At 63.6% G+C, this 25,559-nt stretch overlaps 2 protein-coding genes and 1 long non-coding RNA gene across 12 annotated transcripts; 1 reads left to right on the top strand and 2 right to left on the bottom strand.

Moving 5' to 3' along the window:
• Nucleotides 1-50: 50 nt before the first annotated feature.
• Nucleotides 51-3,765, top strand: FGF22 (fibroblast growth factor 22). Of its 3 annotated transcripts, XM_074025130.1 has the most exons (4): nt 51-292; nt 644-659; nt 2,599-2,702; nt 2,802-3,765. In XM_074025130.1, the coding sequence occupies exons 1-4, from the start codon at nt 79-81 to the stop codon at nt 3,059-3,061; spliced, it is 594 nt and encodes a 197-aa protein (XP_073881231.1). In that variant the 5' UTR covers nt 51-78; the 3' UTR covers nt 3,062-3,765. The 3 variants fall into 3 exon arrangements, with proteins under 3 accessions (XP_073881231.1, XP_005587372.2, XP_045235720.2); XM_005587315.5 differs by lacking the exon at nt 644-659 and having other exon boundaries at nt 2,779-3,765; XM_045379785.3 differs by lacking the exon at nt 644-659.
• On the bottom strand, nt 3,683-6,537 carry LOC141409172 (uncharacterized). Its single transcript, XR_012428150.1, has 3 exons — nt 6,358-6,537; nt 6,037-6,250; nt 3,683-3,815 (listed from the first exon to the last, which is right to left on the bottom strand). It is a non-coding gene; the product is annotated as an uncharacterized lncRNA (long non-coding RNA).
• A 702-nt stretch (nt 6,538-7,239) lies between these two features.
• On the bottom strand, nt 7,240-22,356 carry RNF126 (ring finger protein 126). Of its 8 annotated transcripts, none has more exons than XR_012428145.1 (9): nt 22,189-22,356; nt 12,288-12,346; nt 11,702-11,765; nt 11,016-11,227; nt 9,443-9,505; nt 9,256-9,325; nt 8,548-8,718; nt 8,039-8,154; nt 7,240-7,950 (listed from the first exon to the last, which is right to left on the bottom strand). XR_012428145.1 is itself a non-coding variant. In XM_015440341.4 (9 exons), the coding sequence occupies exons 1-9, from the start codon at nt 22,261-22,263 to the stop codon at nt 7,801-7,803; spliced, it is 903 nt and encodes a 300-aa protein (XP_015295827.1). In that variant the 5' UTR covers nt 22,264-22,356; the 3' UTR covers nt 7,240-7,800. The 8 variants fall into 8 exon arrangements, 3 of the variants coding, with proteins under 3 accessions (XP_015295827.1, XP_015295828.1, XP_005587373.1); XR_012428146.1 differs by having other exon boundaries at nt 11,097-11,260; XR_012428143.1 differs by having other exon boundaries at nt 11,016-11,260.
• Nucleotides 22,357-25,559: the final 3,203 nt, after the last annotated feature.

Here is a 25,559-nt window from a genome sequence, read left to right on the forward strand (position 1 = left end):
CCCCATTGGCCCCGCCGCGCGAAGGCAGCGCTGCGGCGCCCGGGAGCGAAGAGCGCGCGGCGAACCGGGCGCCGGGTCATGCGCCGCCGCCTGTGGCTGGGCCTGGCCTGGCTGCTGCTGGCGCGGGCGCCGGACGCCGCGGGAACCCCGAGTGCGCCGCAGAGAACGCGCAGCTACCCGCACCTGGAGGGCGACGTGCGCTGGCGGCGCCTTTTCTCCTCCACTCACTTCTTCCTGCGCGTGGACCCCGGCGGCCGCGTGCAGGGCACCCGCTGGCACCACGGCCAGGACAGTGAGTGCGGGGCGGCGGGGCCCGGGCGGGGGGCGGCGAGTGATGGCGGAGGCTCCTCTGTGCAGCCTTGGCCTCAGTTTCCCCCGACTGTGCGATGGGTGCAGCCCTCTTGCTGGGAGGATTGGACTGTTAAAACGAAGACTGCAGGGGGGGCCCGGCTCAGGGGCAGGGAAGGGTCGGTGTGGAACAGCCCTGTGGGTGGGGTCACCCATCTGCAGGTGGGAAACAGGCTCCAGAGGGGCTGGGGCAGGCCCAGCTGCATGGCGGAAGGAGGGGGTTGACTGCCGGACTCCTGACATCACAAAACCGAGTCAGGGCTGCCTGAGTCCGGGCCCCTCTGCTTCTTCCTAGACACCCCATCTGGCAGGTGAGGACAAGGAGGCACACAGAGGGAATGGGGCCTGCCCGGGGTCGCACTGACAGGGGTGGCAGAGCTGGGTCCCCACAGGGCCCAGGACCTCACGGAGCGGGCGTCTCCATCCCCAGGGCCTGCCCAGCACACGGTAGGCCCTCAGCGTTTGTGGAATGTCAGGAGCAAGAGGAGAGGCCGGGCACAGCAGGGGATGTGGGGGTAACCCGGAGGCCAGGGGAGTCGGTGTCCCCGCCGGGCAGGGGGCACTGGGGAGGGGGCCTGGGCTGCTGGCTGCCGCCTGAATCACTACCATTAGGGCAGATAATCACCCCTGCCCTTCCCAGCGCTTTCATCTGGGCGCCAAGGCCCTCATTAGGCCGCACGCGACGAGGGCGGACGGGGGACTGGCTGGGCCGGTCCCTCCATGGCGGGCATGGCCAGGCGGGGTGGCCTCGGGCCAGGGCAGAGGCCTGGCTCTGCTGCGTGACCTGGGACAGTTGCTACCTCTCTCTGAGCCTTGGTTTCCCCAGCTGGACAGCGATGGGGGTGAGGGCTAGCCGAGGGCTCTCCTGCCCTTCGTTCATTCGCCGGTCACTAACGGGCACCTTGTGGGTGCTGTGCTCGGCACGGGGGACCCAGTGGCGACAGAGATGCCCACCCTCCCGGGGCTCCCAGAGCAGAGGCGCGCAGCAGTTAGACACAGGAACAAGGGCCCAGGTGGGTGCGCAGAACAGTGAACAGCGGTGTTGGGAGACGCCTTGCCAGGGGCGGGGAGGCGCAGGGCGAGGAAGGGGCCAGGGGAGATGGTGACACAGACACCCCACAACAACCGCCTCAAATACGTTCCCGTGTGCCCTGGAAGGTCGGGCCTGGAGGCCGCCCCGAGGAGCTTGTACTTTGACAGGGAGCTGGCCGGGCACACGGGGAACTGTGCAGCCGGCTGAGGAAGCGGCAGGCACCCAGGCTGGGGTCGGCAAGTGTGGGTGAGGAGTGGCGGCCGGGCCCAAGGTCCTTGTTGGACAAGACACTTTGGCTCAGGGTGGGGCAGGGTGAGCCCTGGGCCACCCACAGACGACGGGGTCTGCATCTGGCTCTGCCACTCGCTGGCCTCAGTTGGCCTCTCTGTGATGTGGGCTGCGGAGTGGGTTTGGTAGGACAGCTGGCATACAGTCGGCACTCAAGCATGTCTGTGGTGTCCCACTCCAGGCCACTGCCAGTCTGGCCTCCAGTCCGGAGCTCTGAGTCCCAGTGACTGTGCGTGGGCTGAGCCGCTGAGCTGTGAGGGCCGGGGCTGGGGCTCCCTGGGGTGGTGCTTGTCGCTGGCTCATTTATGGTCAACAGCGGCCCAGACGGGCCCTGCCCGCTCTGACTCCCACATCCCAGGAACCCTCTGCCAACCTTCCTCGTGGTGTTCCTGCCCCTGGCGTCCCCCTGGATGTCTGGGACCTCCCCCCGCAACACACACACACGGATGCTGCCCTCGCACTGGGTTGCAGGGACAGCGCTGACCTGGCCTGGTGGACTCTCCCACGGGTCCTCGTCGATCCCTGCACTCCCTCCAGCACGAGGGGGCCGTCCTGCTCCTCGTTCCCTCTGCCTGCTCCTCGCTCCTCCTTCACATGCTGGGGGGCTCCTGGTGTCAGTCATGGCCTTGGGGGGATCCTGGGTGTCTATCGTGGTCCTGGGGGTCTCCCGAGTGTCTGTCATGGTCAGGAGGGGACTTGTGGTCGGGGGCGGGGGGCTCCTGGTGTCTGTCGTGGTCCTGGGGGGGCTCCTGGTGTCTGTTGTGGTCGGGAGGGGACTCGTGGTCCTGGGGGGTCTTCCTGGTGTCTGTCGTGGTCCTGAGGGTCCTGCACGAAGCACGGTGGACAGCAGCGGTGCTGGGGGGTGAGCCAGTGCCAGCGTGAGCGGCTGTGAGCCAGCGAGGCCCTCCCCCAACCCCCGCCTCCCCCAGGCATCTTGGAGATCCGCTCTGTACACGTGGGCGTCGTGGTCATCAAAGCAGTGTCCTCAGGCTTCTACGTGGCCATGGACCGCCGGGGCCGCCTCTACGGGTCGGTGAGTGCCGGGCAGGGCCGGGCGGCACGGGCGGGGTGGGGGGGTCGGCCGGCCTCACCCCCACCCCCACCCGCAGCGGCTCTACACCGTGGACTGCAGGTTCCGGGAGCGCATCGAAGAGAACGGCCACAACACCTACGCCTCCCAGCGCTGGCACCGCCACGGCCAGCCCATGTTCCTGGCACTGGACAGGAGGGGGGGGCCCCGGCCAGGCGGCCGGACGCGGCGGTACCACCTGTCCGCCCACTTCCTGCCCGTCCTGGTCTCCTGAGGCCCCGAGAGGCCGGCGGCTCCCCAAGGTGCCCAGGCTGGTGGCGAGGGCCCAGCCATGCTTGTTCTTCCCCTTGCTGGCCCCGTAAGCGCTGAGTGCCCACGGCGTGCGGGCGCTGGGGACACAGCACAGGAGCCCCCCAGGGGGACCCCAGCCTGAGGGGACGGCGGCCACCAAGCAGGTCCAATCCTGAGTTGGCGACCTCGAGGACCCAACAGGGCACCTCCTGGGCTGAAGGATGCGGACGTCGAAAGGTTGAGGGGGATGTCCCAGGCAGGGCCCTGCAGAGGCAAGGGCTCAGGGTTGGGAGCACGCTGTGGGGCAGGCCAGGAGAGGAGAGGAGGGGAGGGGAAGGGGGGCGAAGAAGGAGCTGGGGGGACGGTGACAGACGCCGCAGAACACCAGCCTCGGAGTCGGTCCCGTCCCGGGAATCTGCAAATGCACTGCCTTGTGAGGACCAAGGCACCCGCAGGTGGGACAGAGATGGGGGAGCATCCGGGGTGGGGGGTCCAGGGCCCCAGTGTCCTCACAGGGTCCTCACGACAGGAGGCGGGAGGGTGAGAGCCAGAGAGACGGGGACGGGCTGCACTGTGGAAGGGGAGGAAGGGCCCAAAGCTGAGGGATGTGGGATGTGGGTGCCTCCAGGTGCTGGGGAAGGCGGGAAACGGGTCCCCACTGGAGCCCCCGGGAGGGACCAGCCCTGCCCCACCTTGATACTAGCCTGGTGGGACCCATTTTGGACTCTGGCCTCCAGAACCACCAGAAAATAAATGTCGTCTTTTAAGCCTTCAAGTTTGCAGGCCTTCGTTACAGCAGACGTCGGAAAAATACGGTGTCTGAAACTGTTTTAATGACAAAATAAGCCTCAGTGCCCCTCACATCCCCCGGGAAGGGCAGAGGCTGACACCTCAGTGCCCCTCACATCCCCCGGGAAGGGCAGAGGCTGACACCTCAGTGCCCCTCAGATACCCCGGGAAGGGCAGAGGCTGACGCCTCAGTGCCCCTCAGATACCCCGGGAAGGGCAGAGGCTGACGCCTCAGTGCCCCTCAGATACCCCGGGAAGGGCAGAGGCTGACGCCTCAGTGCCCCTCAGATACCCCGGGAAGGGCAGAGGCTGACACCTCAGTGCCCCTCACATCCCCCGGGAAGGGCAGAGGCTGACACCTCAGTGCCCCTCAGATACCCCGGGAAGGGCAGAGGCTGACGCCTCAGTGCCCCTCAGATACCCCGGGAAGGGCAGAGGCTGACGCCTCAGTGCCCCTCAGATACCCCGGGAAGGGCAGAGGCTGACGCCTCAGTGCCCCTCAGATCCCCCGGGAAGGGCAGAGGCTGACGCCTCAGTGCCCCTCAGATCCGCCGGGAAGGGCACAGGCTGACACCTCAGGGCCCCTCACATCCCCCGGGAAGGGCAGAGGCTGAGGGCAGGAGCCGTGCTGGGTGCCGGGCAGGCCTGGGGCTTCATGCCGCTGTCCTGCGGGACGTGGGGAGGGCTGCTTGTCGGGGTGGGGGCGCCCCCACCTGTGCCCAGCGCCCTCCTGACATCCTGAATCCGCTGGGACATGTGCCTGCAGCACTGGGAGTCAAACTCCAGCCAGGGAAAAGGGCAGAGCCAAGAGCCCAGGTCCACCCCAGCCCCGCAGCCTCGAGCCAGGCAGCCACACCCTGGGCCCGTCTCCCCTTCTGTGTGTCGGTGACAGCACCATAGCCCTGGTGAAAGGGACAGTCCCCGGGGACGGCCAGGGCTCCACCCCCAGCCGCCGCCTTCCACATAAACGCAGGAAAACTGGGCCGGGGCACTTGCTGGGAGGCGCTGAGCAGCCTGACAGGGAAAACCCTTCTGGGAAGGGAGGGTCGTGCCCGGCCAGAGAGCCTCTGCACACCCTGCAGAGAAGGGGGCCCTGCCCCAGGGGACACCAGGCGGCCCCAGGGGACACTTTTGGCTGGCATGGAGCAGGTGGAGGCCAGAGCTGCACCCAGGATGACCCCAGGCTGTCAGCGTCGGGAGATCTGCACACATGGACCAGCTCAGAGGGCGCTGCCACTTGAGTTCTGTTGTCGGGGGCCGCACGGGTCCACGGCTGAAATAGAACTTGCTGGCACCCCACGCAGGAACCTAACATGTGCCTCAGAGAAACAGGTCAGCAGGCCGGGCGCGGTGACTCATGCCTGTAATCCCAGCACTTTGGGAGGCCGAGGCAGGCAAGTCATGAGGTCAGGAGATCAAGACCGTCTGGATCAACATGGTGAAACCCCGTCTCTACTAAAATACAAAAAATTAGCTGGGTGTAGTGGCACATGCCTATAATTCCAGCTACTTGAGAGGCTGAGGCAGGGAAATCGCTTGAACCCGGGAGGCGGAGTGAGCTGAGGTCGTGCCACTGCACTCCAGCCTGGGCGACAGAGCGAGATTCCATCTCAAAAAAAAAAAAAAAAGAAACAGGTCAGCAGTTGTTTCTAAAACGGAGCGTGAAATGAGCAGGCAGTCCAGCACGTCCCGGGGCAGTGAAATCCCCGGGGCAGCGAAATCCCAGTTCACGCAGAGGCCTCAGCAGCTCATTCACAAGCCCAAGCCTGGGTGCCCCGGTGTCCTCAGGCAGCGAGGTGGGGGCTGCACAACAGAGAGAGGCGGCCTGGGGGCACAGAACCAGCCACTCTCCAGGAAATTGCCAGCAGTGAAAATCAGCCAACTCCAAACTGTTGCAAACTGTGCTTCCGCTTACGAAGCACTCCTGAGAGGCAGGGCGATGGGGAGAGGGCGTCCCACCTCCTGTCGTACAGCAGGCTCCTGGGGCGGGGAGGGCACCAGGGCGGCCACTTCTCACCACTGTCTGATCTGTGAGCACTGCGGCCTCACAGCCCCCACCAGGGTGCCAGTGTCCTCAGGGCCCAGCGCCCCTGAGGCTCATGCCTGAGTGCGGCGACCTGATCGGTCCTGCTCCTCCGGCCACCGCGGCCACCCCACGGGAGGGAAGTCCCAGCCTCACAGGCAGGCACACACCCCGCAGCATCTCTGACAACGGCCGTCCAGTTCGAGGCCCCAGGCCTCGCAACCGCAAGCTCACCTGCCCAGCCCTGCCCTCCAGCTCCAACTCCACTCCCAAGGACCAGCACGGACACACACAACCCAAGCGTCGTCCCGCTGAACGCCTCCTGACTCAAAACTCCATCTTCCAACACGAAAACGGCGCGAGGCTCCGCCTTTCCAACAGGAAAACGGCTCGGCCAGGGGACCGTGACCCAGAGCAGGCGGCCTGGCCTGTCGCGCAGACTTGGGGCCTAAAACACAGTTGTTCTCTTAGTCTTGAGATCAAGGACAATGCAAGGTGACTTCCCCACCTCGGTGGCCTCCATGCAACCTCGTCTTCAGGTGCCGGGTACGTTACCTCGTGAGGTGCCGAGTCCGCGGGTCCCGGAGTTGGGATGTGCACACCCTCAGGGTTGGCACTCTGCCCTGGCGGCCACAGCCATGAAGTCCCAACACTTCTCTAGGCTCCACGACCCCGGAGGGCGGCCACCAGGAGGGCTCACCACGGCGTTGCGGTAGCAGAAGTCCAGCAAGTGCCCTAGGCACGGTCAGAACAGGTGGGATCCGAGTTACCTGGCCAAGGGGGCTGACGCAGACACGTCGCGGGACACAGTGAAGAGGGCGGTGTGGAGCGGAGCGGAGGGCGGGAGTCTTTGGAGAACAGGTGGGGGCGTGGGGTACGCACCTCCCGCTCGCAGGAGCCGTCCGCAGTGGAAGGACACGGGTGGTCCTGCTGGCCTCCTCTCCGTTATCCGTCTCCATCGTCTGAGTCTTCGGTCTCAGGGTTGTGGATCGTCAGCAACTGAGACGAACCCACCGTCCTGGCCCCCAGCCCACACGTCCCCAGGCCTTGCCCCAGCTGGCTGCACCCCAGGCCAGGCATCCAGCCACCTTGAGCAGTGGGGTCTGGCTCCTCAGAGGGGCCAGGAACCCGCGTGGCTGCGGTGGAAGCCTGAGGTGCGACCGAGGGTGAGGTGGAGGTGCTGGGCCCTGGTGCTTTAACACTGGTGTTTCTGGTTTTATATTTCACGACCCGGTGTCACCGCCACCCTACCTCGCCAGCAGCCCTCCTGGGCTTAACCTCGGGAGAGCGGGCTTGCTAGTAGGTCCTGGGCGCCAGGCCCTGCAGGAGGCACAGGCCCCTGGAGACAGGACCGGGCTGTGCGGAGCCCAGCCAGCCTCCCGGCTTGGCCCTTTCCCGACACATGGGCGCAGAAGGAAAGCCACACACCGGCTTCTCTTTGTAAGTAGTGTATTTTAAATAGCTTTCAAGATACACATATTTTTTCCTTTAAAAAAGTCTGTTGGAGCAATTTTGTTCTTGAATTTTGCTGGTCATCCTCATGGTCCCGAGCCCCCGAACTCCGGGTCGTGGAGGCGGCCGAGGGGAGGCCGGGGGCCCACGCGGCCTGTCCTGGCGGCACCTGCAGCACTGTGGGGCAGCTGCGCCCCGTCTTTTGCCACAAATCATGCATGGCCGCCGTGTGAGCTAAAACGTCCATTTATTTCAAAGCAGTAATAATTTAAAATTATAAAAATCTTTCCACCGCTGAACGTTTAGAGGGTGAGGTTAGACAGAGGACGGGGAGGCTGGGGACACCCCAGCGGGAACCATGTGGCCCACGCCTTCCCGAGCCAGGGGGCCAGTGGGCCGGGCCCGGATCCTGCCCTGGAACAGGCGGGACCTGCAGCGCTGACCAGCCAAGCGTGGCCCGCCGGGGCACCAGTCCGTGGGTGCCGTGTGGCGCCGGCTGCGGATGGGTGGGAAAGGACCCGTGCTTTCCCGGCGGCCGACGCGGGCTCACGAGTTGCCTGTGGCGTTCTCGTTGCTGGGCGAGCTGGAGGAGGAGGAGGACGACGAGGAGGAGAAGCTCACCCCAGTGAGGCCCGGGGGGTTCGTGGCCGTGTTCTGTCCCGTGAGGCTTTTTCGGCAGACGGGGCAGCTGTCGTGCTTTGTGGGGACAGAGGCGGGGACGGGAGAAGGGGCAGGTTAGAGGCGGGAGGGCCGCGGTCGGGGGGCGGGTGGGCAGGGCACTCACCTGCTCCAGCCAGGGCACGATGCAGCCGTCGTGGAACAGGTGGTTGCAGGGCAGCTGCCGCACACGCTCACCCAGTGCGTAGTCGTCCTTGCACACAGGGCACTCGAGCCCGGAGCCTGCGGGAGTGTGTGGCTGTGGTCACAGGGGGCACAGGGGGCCTGCCGAGCCTTCAAGGGCGGGCTTCTCCACTGCCTCAGTCAGAGGCCACCCGAGCCCAGTGAAGGGAGAAAAGCCATGTGTGTGCCCCCGCGGGCCGCCAGAGGGAACCTGGACAGAACCCTCTCCTCCCAGCCGACCTTCAGGAAAATGCCGGAGGCCGGGCGCAGTGGCTCAAGCCTGTCATCCTAGCACTTTGGGGAATCAAGGTAGGAGGATCACCTGAGGTCAGGAGTTCGAGACCTGCCTGGCCAATATGGTGAAACCCCGTCTCTACTGAAAATACAAGTATTAGCCGGGCGAGGTGGCGAGTGCCTGTAATCCTGGCTACTAGGGAGGCTGAGCTCTCATACCTACGTGCTCCTCGGTGACGGGGACGGTGGGGAGGGCCTGGATTTTCTCTTTATCTGCCGGTGGGGGGCCCGTGTTTTCAAACTGATTGAGGAGCTGAAAGACAAGAGGCGAGAGTGCCGGGAGCTCCTCGGGGGCCCGGCCCGGGGCTCTGAAACGCGAGGCTGCAGGACCTGCAAAAGCACCGAGGCCGCATTTGTCCCGGGCCCTGGGCCCTTGGAGCCCGCCCCGGGTCGGAGGTCACTGCGGAGCCCACGTGGCCCCCCGCTCCTGGGCCCCCGGACGGCAGAATGGGGTGGGCCGCGCTCCGGCTCGTGGGCTGCTGTGAGGGTCAGGTCCTGCCAGTGACAAAATACTCCAAGGGCTCCCAGCAAGGCTGAGATGGGCGGTGCCTGGAAGCAGGTCGGGGCGCGACCTCTCGGGAGAGGGACCGCGTGGCCTCCCGAGCACGGGACTGTGGCTGCGGGTGAACCCTCTGGGCGGTTCCGCTACAACGTTCCGCGTGAACACAGAGAACCCCCAAGGGTGCCAAGACTCAGAAATGGCAGGAGGAAGGCCGGAGCTGCCCCGTGCCCGCCGGAGCGCGGAGGCTGCGCCCGCATCCCCCTTGACCTTTGTGGGCTTCCTGGGTCTGGGCGGTGGGGCAGCTCCCAGGGACGGGCAGCCCAGCCCACCCCCGGCAGGCACTCGGGGCCGTGGCCACGCTGTACCTGTGTGATGATGGCGTCCAGGCCGTTGGCCCCCCAGGCGTAGTCCATAGGGTTTGAGTGCAGGACTCCCCTGGAGGTGGAAGGTGGGGTTCGAGTGGCTGATGGGCAGCTGGGGCAGGTGCGTCTGCCCACCCCACTCACCAGGGACCCAGGCTGGGGATGGGGACAGACACCCCCACCTACTCACCAGGGACCCAGGCTGGGGATGGTGGCAGGCGTGATGATGCCATTGACAAGCTGCTGGATGATCCTGGAACAGAGGGGGCCAGTCATGGGGTGAGGCCGCCCCACGCACAGGGAGGCGCCAGGCCTGCCCAGGTCCGTGGTAAGCACCAAGGGCAGGACCAGCATTAACTTCTAAATTAGCTTCTATTTGTTTACTTTACTATGAACCAGGGTCTCATTCTGATGCTCAGGCAAGAGAGCAGAGGCTCGATCTTGGCTTACTGCAGCCCCGACCTGCTGGGCTTAGGTGATCCTCCCGCCTCAGCCTCCCAAGCAGCTGGGTCCACAGGAGAGCTCCACCACTCTCAGCTATTTTTTTTTTTTTTTTTAAGATGGAGTTTTGCTCTTGTTGCCCAGGCTGGAGGGCAGGGGCGCAATTTTGGCTCATTACAACCTCTGCCTCCCGCGTTCAAGTGATTCTCCTGTCTCAGCCTCCTGAGTAGCTGAGATTACAGGCATGCGCCACTGCACCCGGCTAATTTTTGTATTCTTAGTAGAGATGGAGTTTCATCATATTGATCAGACTGGTCTCAAACTCCTGACCTCAGTGATCTGCCTGCTCAGCCTCCCAAAGTGCTGGGCTTACAGGTGTGAGACACCACGCCCGGCCTTGACTAGTTTTTTTTTTTTCTTTTGAGACGGAGTCTCGCTCTGTTGCCCAGGCTGGAGTGCAGTGGCCGGATCTCAGCTCACTGCAAGCTCCGCCTCCCGGGTTCACGCCATTCCCCTGCCTCAGCCTCCTGAGTAGCTGGAACTACAGGCGCCGCCACCTCGCCCGGCTAGTTTTTTTTGTATTTTTAGTAGAGACGGGGTTTCACCGTGTTACCCAGGATGGTCTCGATCTCCTGACCTTGTGATCCGCCCGTCTCGGCCTCCCAAAGTGCTGGGATTACAGGCTTGAGCCACCGCGCCTGGCCTAGTTTTTTAAAATTAGAGACGGGACCTCCCTATGTTGCTCAGGCTGATCTTAAACTCCTGTCCTCAAGGATCCTTCCTCCTCGGCCTCCCAGAGCACTGGGACTACAGCGCTGAGCCACCGTGCGGCGAAATCAGCCACTTTTAACGATGATATTTCCAGCAGGTGAGACACACAACCATAGAAGGATCAATCGCCAGGAGAGGGGAGGCCCGGGCTCTGCTCCACCAGCAGTGGGGCCCAGTGAAGGCTCGCCCAGGCTCTGGTCCAGGCCCAAGGGCAGGACGGTGTTTGATGATACGCATGTGAACAGCAGTCCCCAAAGTACGTGGGCCTGGCAGGCGCGCTGCGCCCCGCTCTGTGGTCAATGCACACGCCCTGGACCAGCACACTTCTGTCTCTGAAGGGCTGTGTGGGGCCCCCACTCCCAGTGGGTCACAGACCGAGGCTCTCAGAGAGTGTGGGGGTCACGGGGCTGGAGCACCTGGCCGGGCGGCCTCTCCAGAGAGCCTTCGGATGACGCCACACTTCCGTGGAACACGTGCTGCTGAATTCTAAGCACCAGAACTTCCGACCTCACGGCGTGGGGCCCTCGCGGCCACCCCCGGGGCCCCCTCACCCTTCCAGCGTGGGGACGCCTTCGTGCCGGCCGGTGGCCCGCCGCGTGGTGAGGCGGGCGCGGGGCTGCCGGGCGCCATACCGGTGCCGGGACGGATGGTCTCTCTCCCGCCGGCTCTCAGGGTCCCTGCCTTCATCAGCCTGAGCCCCAGGAGGGAACGTAGGGATCTCGAAGCTGTCATCGAAGATGCCGAAAGCAAACTGTCCGTAGCCCTGCGGCAGCGTGAACAGGTGCTGATCCACGTGCTGAGGAGAGGAGGGGGCGTGACCTCGGGGCTCAGGCCGGTGCAGGGGAGAGGAGGGGGCGTGACCTCAGGGCTCAGGCCGGTGCAGGGGAGAGGAGGGGGCGTGACCTCGGGGCTCAGGCCGGTGCAGTCTGCTGGGGGCACTAGGGCACAAAGACAAAAGAGAAAGCAAGACGGGCCCTGCTGGGTGTTGGGTGGGAGGGAGGCGGGAATTGGGCAGAGCCTGCCTGGCTGGTGTGAGCCGCCTTGACGAAGTCTCACTTTCATCAGCCCCAACTGAGCAGCGTGGGCCACCCCAAACCCAGCCCGGGCCCCTGGAGGGATGGATGTCCTCTGCCGTACGGGCAGGGAGAGCCCAGGGAGGCAAGGTGGGGACAGGCTGGTGCTCGGGGCCCTGAGCAAGGCCGACAGGATCAGGAAGCACGAGGGGTGGGCGACTCACCTCCAGTGGTGGCCGGCTCTGGTCCGTGGGGGCTGTGGAGGGGGCAGAACCATTTTCTGTGCTCCTGGGAAGACAGTGAGTGTCAGCAGCACTGGCTGCCCCGTGTCCCCATGCGCCAGGCGCTCCCTCCCCTCAAAAGCCTGTGTTGGGAGAGTGGCACTGTCCTCAGCACTGCTTCCCACCTGCCACCGCCCCTGCATTTGGTACCATAACCTGCCGCTTCTTCCCTCGCCAGTAAACCACAGGTTTCTCTGGAAACCAGTGCAGACACCAACAACCTCCTGAGCGTGAGGATGTGGGTGGGGCCCCCGTGGCCCCTTCCCCGGAGGGCCTGGGTCACCAGATCAGTCGCCAAGGCTGAGGGAGGTCAGCGGCTGCACAGGTCGCCAGCACTCCCCTCCGGCCCGGCCCTCACAGAAGGGAATGGCACGCTGCTGCCCGCACAGAGGAAAGGGCTCCCAGAGCCACGGACGCCAGGGCCTGCCAGCCACACACCCGGGGGGTTGGACGCCAGCACAGCCCCCACCCCTACGGCAGCTGAGGCCCGGAAGGCTCTCCCAGCCTCTTGAACGGGGGGCTGCATTACCTGGTCTCTTCCGGAAGCTCCTCAATGAAACCAGACTCACATCTTGGACAGATATAATCCTGTAGGAGAAAACAGGAGGCCGGGTCACGGCGACGCCTGGCATGACCTGCAAAAACCCCTCAGGGGTGAGGACAGAGGGGCTCCGGACCCAGTGGTCTCTGGCTGGCCAGGGTGGCTCCCAACCTGTGGTCCTGGAGGGCAGCCGAGGGGACCTGGCCTCTGCCGGCCACCTGCTGACCCTTTGGTGGTTCCCGGCGATCTGATGCCCCACCATGACGGGCATCACCAGCGCCTGGGCACCTACTCACACAGGTGGCACCACTCGGAGGGGTGCCCCGATATCCCTTTTCCAGAATGCTCTGGCAGCCCTGCACACAGCTCGTTCCCCTGGCTGGGGGGAGGCCACGTCCACACTGGCCACACCCCTGCAAGACCTCATTCCCAGGTCCCCCTAGAGCCAAGGACAATGCGAGGCCAACACGGTGATGTCCCAGAGGAGAAATGAGGACCCTGCCAGGGGACAGCCGCGTGAGCCCCAAACCCACATTCACGGTTCCCCAGCACCAGCCTCAAGCCACAGCCATGCCGAGGGTGGATGCCATCCCCTGTGGACCTCACACTGCAAAGGGATCCCCAGGGCTGGAAGGGCCTGCTGGAGGCACTGGCTCATGGGGCAGACCCCTCATGGATGGCTGGGCCCCTGGTGATGGTGGAGCGGGCCGAGCATTCGTGGGGCCTGGGCTGAAAAGCGTGTGGTGCCTCCTGGCCTCACGAGGAGCTGGGCAGATGCCGATGCAAGCTTCTCGCACAGTCTGCAGAACTGGAAACCGGAAGCCAAATCAACCTCTCTCTAAACGACCCCGCGGGCTCAAGTACTCCACCGCAGCGACGTGAAAACGGCCTCACACGGCACGTGTCATCACGGAAAGTACTCCACCGCAGCGACGTGAAAACAGCCTCACACGGCACGTGTCATCACGGAAAGTACTCCACCGCAGCGACGTGAAAACGGCCTCACACGGCACGTGTCATCACGGAAAGTACTCCACCGCAGCGACGTGAAAACGGCCTCACACGGCACGTGTCATCACGGAAAGTACTCCACCGCAGCGACGTGAAAACGGCCTCACACGGCACGTGTCATCACGGAAAGGGCTCACACGGGGGTCCCGAGATCACCGCCAGGTAACACCGACAAAAACAGGGAGACGAGACTCCCACGGTCCAAGGGGTACTGCTGTGAGGGGAGCCAATGCAGACCCCAGGCTCTGGGGACGCAGGTTCCACAGGGGCTGTTCAGTCCCAGCGGGGCGGGGGCTAGGACCTAGTCAGCTGTGGTCCCCTCTCCAGCAAGCAAGATCCCAGCCTCACCCGCTGACTCTGGGGAGAAACGGGGGTCTGGCGGGCAGTGCTCGAGGGGAGGGCCGACAGCTGGGTCCCTGCCCACACCACACGGTGCCCGCCTCAGCTGCTCCTGCCACTGAAGCACATGCTGGGTGGGGAGGGACTAAGGCCAGGGCGAGCGAAGGATGCCAGATGCACGCGAACCCACCGTGAGGGCAGAGTAAAGACGCACCATCTACAAATATAAAAAAAGTGCTGCCGGCTCCTGGTGAGGCCGGCAAGCAACACACGCTTTTCAGCCCAGGCCCCACGAATGCTCGGCACACTCCGCCATCACCAGGGCGCGGTGGCTCAGGCCTGTAATCCCGGCACTACGGGAGGCCGAGGCGGGTGGATCACCTGAAGTCAGGAGTTGGAGACCAGCCTGGCCAACATGGTAAAACCCTGTCTCTACTAAAAATACAAAAATAGGCCGGGCGTGGTGGCGGGTGCCTGTAGTCCCAGCTACTGGGGAGGCTGAGGCAGGAGAATGGCGTGAACCTGAGAGGCAGAGCTTGCAGTGAGCCGAGATCGCGGCCACTGCACTCCAGCCTGGAGTGAGACAGAGCTGAGACTCTGTCTCAAAAAAAAAAAAAAAAAAATTGCTGGCCGGGATGGTGTCTCCCACCTGTAATCCTGGCACTTTGGGAGGCCGAGTGGATCACCTGGAGTGAGGGGGCCAGGTCGTAGGTTGAGGGGGAGCCCATCTGGGGGACTTCTGGGTGATTTGGGTGGATCACCTGAGGCCAGGAGTTCAAGACCAGCGTGGCCAACATGGAGAAACCCCGCCTCTACTAAAAATACAAAAATTAGCCAGGTGTGGTGGCAGGTACCTGTAATCCCAGCTACTCAGGAGGCTGAAACAGGAGAATTGCTTCAACCCGGGAGGCAGAGGCTGCAGTGAGCCAAGATTGCGCCATTGCACTCCAGCCTGGGTGACAGAGCGAGACTTCATCTCAGAAAAAAGAAAAAAAGAAAGAAAAAAAAAAAAGAAAAAGAAAAGACAGCCCAGGCCAGGTGCAGTTCATGCCTGTGATTCCAGCACTTTGGGAGGCCAAGGTGGGCAGATCACTTGAGGCCAGGAGCTTGAGACCAGCCTGGCCAACGTGGCCAAACCCCATCTCTACAAAACCAAATTAGCTGGGTGTGCTGGGGCAGGTCTGTAGCTGCAGCTACTAGGGAGGGGGAGGCAGGCAGGAGGGGGAGGCAGGAGGCAGGATGGCTTGAGTCCAGGAGGTCGAGACTGCAGTGAGCTGTGGTCCCACCACGGCACTAGCCTGAGTGACAGAGCCAGACCCTGCCTCTAAAAAAAAACAAAGGGAAAGAGAAACAGATAACCCAGCCGAAAACGGGCAAAGGACCGGCACAGGACACGCCTCTAAACCGCGCACCGGGAAACACAGCCGGCCAGCCCCAGCGAGACGCCACTTCCCGGGGCCGGCGAGGACGAGATGCGAGACCCCATCCAGGCCTGCTGGGAGCCCAGAAGCCCCCCAGATGGAACAACCCCACGACCTGCGAACGGTCCCCTCACTCCAGGCACACCCGGGAGAAACGAAGACACCTGCCCACACTCGTTCACGGGGCCAGAACGGTCCCCTCACTCCAGGCCCACCCCCGAGAGAAACGAAGACACCTGCCCACCCTCGTTCACGGGGCCAAAACCAGCAGGTGAGTGTCCATCGTCGTCGCCGGCAGGTGGGAGCAGCTCCAGTGCCCACCGGAACCTCAGAGCACGACTCAACCACGGAAAGGAGTGAGGCCCAGACCAGGCCACGCGGGTGGGGATGCATCTTGAGGACATGATGTCCAGTGAGAGACGCCAGACACAGAAGGCCACACAGTGTGTGATCCCATGTCTGTGAAATGTCCAGGACAGGCCGAGCCGCAGAGACAGTACCGGCGCCTGGCGGAGGGGACGGGCAGTGACGGCTGACGGGGACGAGGTGGGTTTCTTTTTGAGGCCGTGAGAATGCTCTGGAATTAGACTGTGGTGGTGGTTGCACAACTTTATGAACATACCACAAACGCTTCACCGGGTGGGTTGTGTGGTGTGTGAAAACACTGAGATAAAGCTATTAAAATACATGGGCCAGGCGACTGTGGTCCCAGCTGCTCGGGAGGCTGAGGTGGCAGGATCTCTTGAACCCGGGAGGTGGAGGCTGCAGTCAGCCAAGATTGTAGCAACAAAGTGAGGCAGCGTCTCAAAAAAAAAGGGGGGGCGGGGTGTGGTGGCTCACACCTGTAATCCTAGCACTTTGGGAGGCCAAAGTGGGCAGATCACTTGAGGTTAGGAGTTTGAGACCAGCCGGGCCAACGTGGTGAAACCCCGTCTCTACTGAAAATACAGAAATTAGCCGGGCACGGTGGTGGCGCCGGTAATCCCAGCTGCTCGGGGGCCGGCACAGCGCTCAGCCGCTCCGGTCCCAATGTGCCGAGCTCAGCCCCTCTGCATCACCTGGCTCTCTATCGGGCTCCTGGGTTCCCATCTCAGTCCAGGGCACAACGCACGGAAAGTTCCCGCCACCCACACTGCGGGCTCACGACAGCCCAACCCGGCCACACACACACTCGTCTGCCCCAGCCCTGGCCTCCTCCTGGCCCCCGCTGTCCTGCCCGTAGCGGCCGTGGGACCTGGTGCCACAGCACCGTCCAGAACCCTCTCCCTGCAGCACCCACTCGGGAGTCGGGGCCTGTGCGTGTCGGCCCTGCTGCCGGCATGCCCACCCCAGGTGGTTCAAAGGTCACCTCTCTGCTCCAAGCCTCCGCCCTGTCATGGAGGACTCACTCGTATCTGAAATCCGGCCGCCAAGGGCTGTGACCCAGCTCCTGGGTGTTGTCAGGGCTCTGGGCTGTCCCTCAGGCCCCTGGCCAGCCCCTCCAGGGCCACCAAAGGCCGCAACCGAGGCTCTGGTCACGAAGGCAAGTCACAGGTGGATCCCAGATATCCAGGGTAGAGGCCGAGCCTCTACTCTCAGGTGGTGGGAGGGGCTGGACCTGGGGGTCTCCAGCCACCCTCCTCCTCCAAGGGCACAGCCGAGAGGTCGCTTGATCTCATATTAAATCGGAGCAGCCACAGGTAGAAACGCCTGGGCAAGGGGGCCTGGTGGAGGAGCTGCCCCACCTTCTCCGGGGGCAGCACGCACTGGGGGCCCCAACAGAGGCCCCACTGGAGCCTCTGGTCCTAGCTGAGGATTGTGAATCTGCTCACCTCTCCCTCGGAGGACACGTGCAGGAGGTAAGATCACTCCCCCCCACCCCCGTCATCACCATAGCAACAGCTGGCCAGGCAGCAAGGGCGGCGGGAGCCTGCCGGTGCCGGGCCCCACCTGTGCACCCCGAGGGGTGCGATGGCCTCATCCCTGGGTGGGACCTGGCAGGGCAGCCGGGGCCCTTCATCCACAGGGCCTGCATAGGGTCCATGTCCTGAGGGCCCAGGGCCAGGCGTGTGGAGGGGAGTGGGCTGGGGACCTGCAGGCCCCAGAGGACTGACTGCCTGGAGACAGTGACTCGGCCCCCGTGGGCGGCAGGGCCCTCAAGGAGCTGTGCGCATCAGGAGACCCAGGGAGGAAGACGGCGTGGCCCTCGGCCTCAGTGGGAGCCCCGTGCGGGCTACTGTTTTCCTAAAGGATGCCCAAAGCTTCCCGGCTCACCCACAGTGTGTGGGCCCCACAGCCGCAGAGGCACGGACACGTGTGGCGCCTACACCCCTTTCTTCCCGCCCTCAGCAGCTGCCACCACATCCCACATTCACACTGTCTGTCCCTGGGCCCCACGCACCACGCACTCCCGGGACAAGCTGGGCGGACGAGGCGTGAGCGAAGCCGCTGCCTAGACCTGCTGGGGCCCCACCTCACACCCCAGCGGGTGCCTCGGCCCAGACCCCGAACTCTGCCTTCTCCTTCCCAGGTGGCTTCAGGCACCGCCACTGGGGACCGGAACCCCACACGTGCCCGTCCGTGCCGGTGCCAGGGGTGCCGCAGCTCTCCTGAGGCTCGGGAAGGTCCTCGTGGTGGCAGAGTTCTGAGTGCGAGGAAATTCAGCACCAGCAGCTGCCTGAGGCAGACCCCTGCACCAGCCGGCCGGACAGAGAGGTCAGCCGACACCCACAGGTTCCCTGGGTATTGCTGGTGCCCGATCACAACGCCAGGCTCCATGCTCACAGGGTGCTGCAGGGAGCCAGTTCCAGAGAACCCAGCTGTGCGGAGTCGTTTCAGGGTGCCGGCCGGACGCTCGCGAGGCAGGGCTATTACTGTCACAGCATCTGGCACAACCGCAGACACAGAGCAAGCAGCGGCCAGAGACAGACGCCGCACAGCCCCGGAAGACTCAGGTCCGGGCTGCTCGGGAGGCCAGAGACAGACGCCGCACAGCCCGGGAAGACTCGCGTCCGGGCTGCTCAGGAGGCCTGGGAGGGCCAGGCCGCTGCAGGGACGAGGAGAAGACAGGGTGGGCTGGGGGGCAGCTGGGGAGACTTCCTGACCGGCACCATCGGTGACACTGGCCACAGCAGCCCTCACTTTCCCGGTGGCTCCCCGCCCACACCGCCTCTTCCCCACCCTGGGCAGCAGGGTCCAGCACCCCCACTGTCTTCTCACCACTCGGGGACACTGCAGAGGCCCTCAGGGGTGGGGGGCTGAGCAGGCAGAGCTGAGACCACCCTAGGAACCACCCAGAGACAGGGAGCTCAGGGACAGGGACGGCACCCAGGGCCACCTCCCTGCGCCCGCCCGGCTCCCGGGGGCTCAGTGCCCTCAGCAGGTCCCTGCCCACCGGATGTTCTCGCCCACACCCTACTGTCACAGCACCGCACTCAGCACCTCCTCAGCAGGGTCGAGTCTGGGTCTGAGCAGCCGCCTGCGGCCTGAGCTCCAGCTGGCCTGTCTGGTTCCTGCCACCACACGCCCCACTCCAGCTGACGCTTCCTTTCCTTAGACACCCAGACGCTCTCGTCACTGCCTCTTTTTTCTTTTTTTTTCTCCCCGAAGGAGTCTTGCTCTGTCGCCCAAGCTGGAGAGCAGTGGCACGATCTCAGCTCACTACATCCTCCGCCTTCCAGGTTCAAGCAATTCTCCTGTCTCAGCCTCCTGAGTAGCTAGGATTACAGGTGCCCGCCACCACACCCAGCCAATTTTTTGTATTTGTATTTTTATTTTTTTGAGACGGAGTCTCGCTCTGTCGCCCAGGCTGGAGTGCAGTGGTGCAATCTCGGCTCACTGCAAGCTCCACCTCCAGGGTTCACACCACTCTCCCGCCTCAGCCTCCCGAGTAGCTGGGACTACAGGCGCCCGCCACCACGCCTGGCCAATTTTTTGTATTTTTAGTAGAGACGGGGTTTCACCGTGTTAGCCAGGATGGTCTCGATCTCCTGACCTCGTGATCCACCCGTCTCGGCCTCCCAAAGTGCTGGGATTACAGGCGTGAGCCACCGCGCCCAGCCAGTTTTTTGTATTTTTAGTAGGGACGGGGTTTCACCATATTGGCCAAGGCTGATCTCAACTCCTGACCTCAGGTGATCCGTCTACCTCAGCCTCCCGAAGCACCAGGACCACAGGCGTGAGCCACTGTGCCCGGCCTCGTCACCACCTTTCGTGGGGGCAATTGTCGCCCCTGTGCCGTCGCCTGAGCCTCCGACTGCGAGTGTGGCTCCCCGCTCAGGGCACCCTCACAAGTCACCAGGAGAGCAGCCAGGTGCCGGCCACTCTGCACACACGTGCCCACCGGATGCCATGGGGAGCGAGTCGTACCACCAAACCCACGTCGCAGGTGAGGAGACTGAGGCCCAGGCTGCCCAGCGGAGAGCGGCCCAGCCGTGTGGGGCCTCAGCCTGATCCCAGAGCCCAGGAAGGCAACGGAGGCCTGGAACAGCCCAGCTGCCTGGGGGAAGCCCTTGTGGGCAGGCACACAGCCCACGGCAGCCGGGCAGCCAGTCTCCTCTGCGTCAGAGGCAGGCAGGAGTGTCCTGCCAGCCAGCCCAGGTGTCTCAGCAGCAGCACCGCCGCCTCAGACTCAGCTGCCGCGCAAGCTCCCCATCGGCAGAGACGCCGTTTCGAGGGCGCTGGCTGTGGCTGGGGACTTTCCCCATTACCAGATTCGGAGCAGCCTTCCCTCCTTCCCGCCCCAGAACCAGGTGTGCCCATTTCCCAGCACAGAAAACTCGTTTTTGAGACAGCGTCTTGCTCGTCACCCAGGCTGGAGTGCAGTGGCACCATCACGGCTCACCGCAACCTCCACCTGACAGGCTCAAGCGCTCCTCCCACCGCAGCCCCCGCCCGGAGCTGGGACTCCAGGCGCGCAGCAACACACCCCACTAATTGTTTCAGTAGAGACAGGGTCTCGCCACGCACAAAGAAGTTCTGACACTACAACGCTGTCTACGGGCGCCTTGTTGCGTCCTGCTCCAAAGGCACAAGCAGGTGCCCTCTGGATCACCTGTGGGGTGGAGACAGGCAGTCCTGCGGCAGCCCTCCCTGTAGTTATTTGCTCTTAAGGAATTTACCAACGTCCATGATTAAATATTTGTCAATCACTGTTCCATGCTGGCTCCCTGGCCAGCCTGTAAAGTCTGTGAGGGCAAAGACCACAACTACCTGTCACCACTGAGATCCTGTGACCACAGGAAAGCCTCGCCAGGCCCAGTGACAGTCAGAGGAGGTCAGGGTCCTCCCTGTCCAAGGCCACCAGTCCTGTGCAGGCTCCAGGAGCAGCTAAGTGTGCAGCCAGGTCAGGGCAGCGTTGGCCCCCCCGCCACAGCCACCACTTCGGCCTTCCTGGGGGCCTCCCAGGGCCTGTCCCACGGCTCACAGCGGCTGCGAGGGGCTGCCCTGCAACTCACCCAGGCAGGCAGGCTGTCAGGCAACCAGCCCCTCCTGTCACGGCCAGTGGGGACAGGAAGCGGGAAGCAGCAGGAGCGAGACCCCTGGGAGACAGAGGAGCAAGGCAAGGCTCAGTCTCAGCCCCAGAGCCTTCACCCCACATCCGAGATTTCACTTTATTTGTTCCTCCTGCGGGGGAGGGGAAACCCGGTGGCTTCAGTAGAGAGGAAACCACACCTCTCTCTCCATTTCTGGGCCTGGCACCGCTGTCCTGCCATACCCCACTCTAGCACTCGTTCCTCCTCTGTGACCCCAGCCAGGCGGCTTCTCCCGACTCCCTCCAGCCCCTTCCTGGGTCTCTGCACTGCTTGTTGGGGGCTTGGGCTCCCCTTAGGGGTCAAAGCGTAGCAACAGCCAGGCGGCAACGCACACAGCACAGTAAATCCTCAATGCCTGCAGTCTCTTCCCCTGGGCACGGGGTGGGGAGTCCAGACCCCTCCACCTCCTGCAGCTGCTCCCCTCAAGCTCGTCAAGCGGCTCCGGACTGAGCCGGCTCTGCCCCTTTCCTGCTGAGCCACCACAGGCCTCAGTTTCCCCATCTATCAAGCAGGCGTGGCTCGACTAAATCACCACTTCCCACGTCAGCCTGGGGAAGGGGAACACGGGTTAAAAATGCAGACCACCGCCGGCCGCGGTGGCTCACACCTGTAATCCCAGCGCTTTGGGAAGCTGAGGCAGGAGGATCGCTTGAGCCCAGGGGTTCAAGACCAGCCTGGGCAACACCACCGTGTTCCTAAAAATAATATTAAAAATACAGACTGCTGAGCCCATTCCACACCGACTGACTCCGAAACCCTGGAAAAGGGGCCTGGAAATAGCACGTCCGACCAGCACAGCTCCCACCTCCCCCAAGGTGACATCAGGGCCGCGTGGGGAACCTTGCCCTGAACGAGCAGGAAGTAGCACTCGGAACGCCTAGGCCCAGGGTCCTCCCGGGCGAGGGGTGGCTGTAAACACCTCGAGGAGGAGTGGGCTGCCCGGCCAAGCCCCGGGAGGGGAAGAACGCAGGCTCCGGTCACAAAGCCCCGCCGGGGGGCCGCGCTCGGACCCCGGGACGGTGCCTGGAGCCTCCCGGGCCTGGGCCTGCCTCCAAGGCGGCGGCCAGGGCTCCACAAGGCGAACCTGCAGCGAGGCGCCGGCGCCCCAGACCACGCGCTCGGCGGGGGTCCCCTGGCGTTATTCTCGGGGTCCGAGCCCCGCCATCCCCTCCTCCAGGCCCCGCCAGGCCTGGCCCCTGCCCTGCGCCGCGCCACCGAGCAATACCCTCTCTCTGCTCGCCAGGCCTCAGTTTCTCCGTTTGCAAAACCAGGCTCACCGGACTCGGAGGTCCCACCTGGGATCCTCGCGGCCTCTCGGGTCGGGAACGCCGCGGATGTGGGGTCACCCAGCCGCGATCCCGCTGCGCCGCTCCGGCCAGGCCCCGCCTCCCGCCCAGGCCTCAGTTTCCCGCATGTGCAGGACGGGGTTCGCGCCCGCACCGCCCGGGTTCCCCGCGGATCCAGCCTGGGCCGGCGCTGCCCCGAGCCTCAGTTTCCCTATCTTGGCCAGCTCGCGCAAGCGACCCCCACCCCGGCCGCGGCCTCGGCCTTGCCTCAGGCCTGTGGCACAGACCCTGTCGCCCGTCGCCCTGGCCCGGGCCTCACCGGCAGGCGCGGGACGATCTCCACGGAGCAGCAGTGGCAGAAGTACCGTCCGGGCTGCGGCGACGCCTCGGCCATGGCCGCCGCCGCCTACTCCGCGCCGCCCGCCCCCCGCGCGGCGCCCGCCGCCGGCCGTTTGCTGCTCCCTCGCCGGCCGACGCGCCCGCGCACGCTCACGCACGGCACGCACGGCACGCGGGGCGGAGAGCGGACGCGGGAGCGGCGTAGGCTGCGCACTCGGCCGGCCGCGGACAGGGCGACGGTGGCCGCTGAGAGACAAAATAGGCCCGGCCGTTGGGCGGGGCTCCGGGCGGGGGCGGGGTTCCAGCGGGGGTGGGGCTTCCGACGGGGGCGGGGCCAAGTCCAGGCGGCGGAAGAGACGAGGAGCGGGGCCTGCGCGAGATGGAGCCGAGGCCCTCCTAGTCTCCCGAAGCTGCCAGGGTCCTCGTGTCCCTCAGTGCTTCCCTACCTCATCGCCTTCTCCCTTCATGGTGCTTCAGCCCACTGTCCCCACTGTTCCTGGGGCTCGCCAGGCGCCCTCTCCCCGCCCCCTCCCGGTGCAGCGCTCCCCCAACCCCCACGTGGCTTTCTTCCAGGTCTTTGCTCAAATGTCAGCTTACAAGGGCTCCTCTGCTGCCCTCCTGCCCCGTGGCACCGTCAGGTCAGCTGCGCAGCGAAGGGATTGTTGGACCCACAGCAGCGCCTGACACACAGCAGGCATTCCCTCAGCGCTGCGGAATACAGGCAGACGGGGGCTCAGGGCGCTGCCTGGGCCTGGCTGGGACCCGTGGGGTCAGATAGAGGCTGAGGTCCGTGGCTTGTGGCCCTGTTTCCAAGATGCTCCGGAGGCTAACGGCCCAGGAGCCTCCCGGGTGCGGAGAGGGCAGGAAACCTAATCCCCACTTCCAAATTTAATCAGTAGACACGGTATCAACACCCAGCGCAGGCCAGGATCATGTCTGAGGTTCGTTCTGGCCCAATCATGGCATGTATTTGTTTTTTTTTTTTTTTAGACAGAGTCTGACTCTGTCACCCAGGCTGCAGTGCAATGGCACAGCTTCGGCTCACTGCAACCTCCACCTCCTGGGTTCAAGCGATTCTCCCGCCTCAGCCTCCCGAGTAGCTGGGACTAAAGGTGTGTGCCATCACACTGGCTAATTTTTGTATTTTTAGTAGAAACGGGGTTTCACTATATTTAGCCAGGCTGGTCTCGAACTCCTGAATCATGATCCGCCCACCTCGGCCTCCCAAAGTGCTGAGATTACAGGCGTGAGCCACCGCACCCGGCCTCATGCATGTATTTCTTTATTCACTCAACGCTCATTGAGCACCTACTGCATACCAGACCCTATGCTGAAGGCACGCAGAGACCCCCGGCCCCATGAGATTGGACCGGAGTATGGGACTCAGGGGTGACCCCAGCTCTGCCTCGGGAGAGAGAAAGGGCTTCCGAGGGGAAAGGACATTGGAACCAGGGTTTTGAGGGATGAACAGGATTTGATTGGAGTTGGACTTCCTGCAAAATGAGGCATTGGAGCCAGACTGTTGAGGAATTAAGAGTTGGAGCCTGTGCATTGAAGGGTTTTTTTGTTTGTTTGTTTGTTTTGTTGTTGTTTGGTTTTTAGAGATGGAGTCTGGCTCTGTCGCCCAGGCTGGAGTGCAATGGCACGATCTCGGCTCACTGCAACCTCCGCCTCCCGGGTTCAAGTGATTCTCCTGCCTAAGCTTCCCCAGTAGCTGGGATTACAGGGCGGGCACCACCACGCCTGGCTAATTTTTGTATTTTTAGTAAAGAAGGGATTTCGCCATGTTGGCCAGGCTGACCTCAAACTCCTGACCTCAGGTGATCTGCCCGCTTCGGCCTCCCAAAGTGCTGGCATTACAGGCGTGAATCACCAAGCCCGTCCTGCATTTAGGGTTTTTTTTGTTTTTGTTTTTGTTTTGTTTTGTTTTTTTTTGAGACGGAGTCTCGCTCTGTCGCCCAGGCTGGAGTGCAGTGGCGCGATCTCGGCTCACTGCAAGCTCCGCCTCCCGGGTTCACGCCATTCTCCTGCCTCAGCCTCCCAAGTAGCTGGGACTACAGGCGCCCACAACCGCGCCCGGCTAATTTTTTGTATTTTTAGTAGAGACGGGGTTTCACCGTGGTCTCGATCTCCTGACCTTGTGATCCGCCCGCCTCGGCCTCCCAAAGTGCTGGGATTACAGGCGTGAGCCACCGCGCCCGGCCCTGCATTTAGGGTTTTGAATGTCGGAGGTTGGGGACGGGCTTGAGCCTCCTTCCTGTCCGTCTTTTCAGCAGCGAGAATCCAGTCATTCCTGCTCTGACCACCAGAGAGCGCACGGGCCCCGTCCCTGGGAATCCAGGAAAACCCCAGGCCGGGGAGGAGCAAGGCTTGCAGATTCAACACCAGGCCTCCCAGACCCAGCCCCCGCACCAGCCTTCGCGCTGCAGAAGTGTAGGAGCAGCAGGCCTGGTTCAAAACGACACCAAACCCCGAACTGGCTGTGTGTCCCTGGGCAAGTGGCTTAACCTCTCTGAGCAGGCGGCAGAACCTGAGGGTTTTCCGTTGGCTCGGGGCAGACGTGAGGACCCCTTGCACCTCCTCAGCCCTCCCTGTGCTCTGCTGCCTGCCCTGAGTCACCTGCCCCTCGCTGACCCCTCCCCAGCCTCACTGGCCGCCTTGGGTGGGTTGAGCAGTTTCCCACCTTGGGACCTTGCAAGGCCATTCCCTCTGCGGGTAGTCCTTCCCCAAGTCCCCTCTCCTGCCCCTGCTTTTCTTTTCTTTTTTTTTTTTTTTTTTTTTTGAGATGGAGCCCAGGCTGGAGTGCCATGGTGCGATCTCAGCTCACTGCAACCTCCGCCTCCTGGGTTCAAGCGATTCTCCTGCCTCAGCCTCCCGAGTAGCTGGGATTACAGGCATGTGCCACCACGCCCGGCTAATGTTGTATTTTTAGTAGAGACGGGGTTTCACCATGTTGGCCAGGCTGATCTCGAACTCCGAACCTCAGGTGATCCGCCCACCTTGGCCTCCCAAAGTGCTGGGATTACAGGCATGAGCCACCGCACCCGGCCCATCTGTGGGTTATTAATGGCGTCTCCCCGTATGTGAGGCCAATGCCCAGCGCACAGTAGGTGTTCAGTAGATTCCCAAATGCATGAACAGTTGGTGAGTGTCTACTGTGTGCTGGGCCCAGGCAGGTGCTGGAAACACAGTGGGATGAGAAGGAACGTAGGGATTTTGTATCAAACTAAGCAGAGCGAAGTGGCTCACGCCTGAGACCAGGAGTTCAAGACCAACCTGAGCAACATAGTGAGACCCTGTCTCTACACAAATAGAATTAGGCTGGGCACAGTGGCCCATGCCTGTAATCCC

Source organism: Macaca fascicularis, chromosome 19, assembly GCF_037993035.2.
Source record: "Macaca fascicularis isolate 582-1 chromosome 19, T2T-MFA8v1.1".
Taxonomy (NCBI): domain Eukaryota; kingdom Metazoa; phylum Chordata; class Mammalia; order Primates; family Cercopithecidae; genus Macaca; species Macaca fascicularis.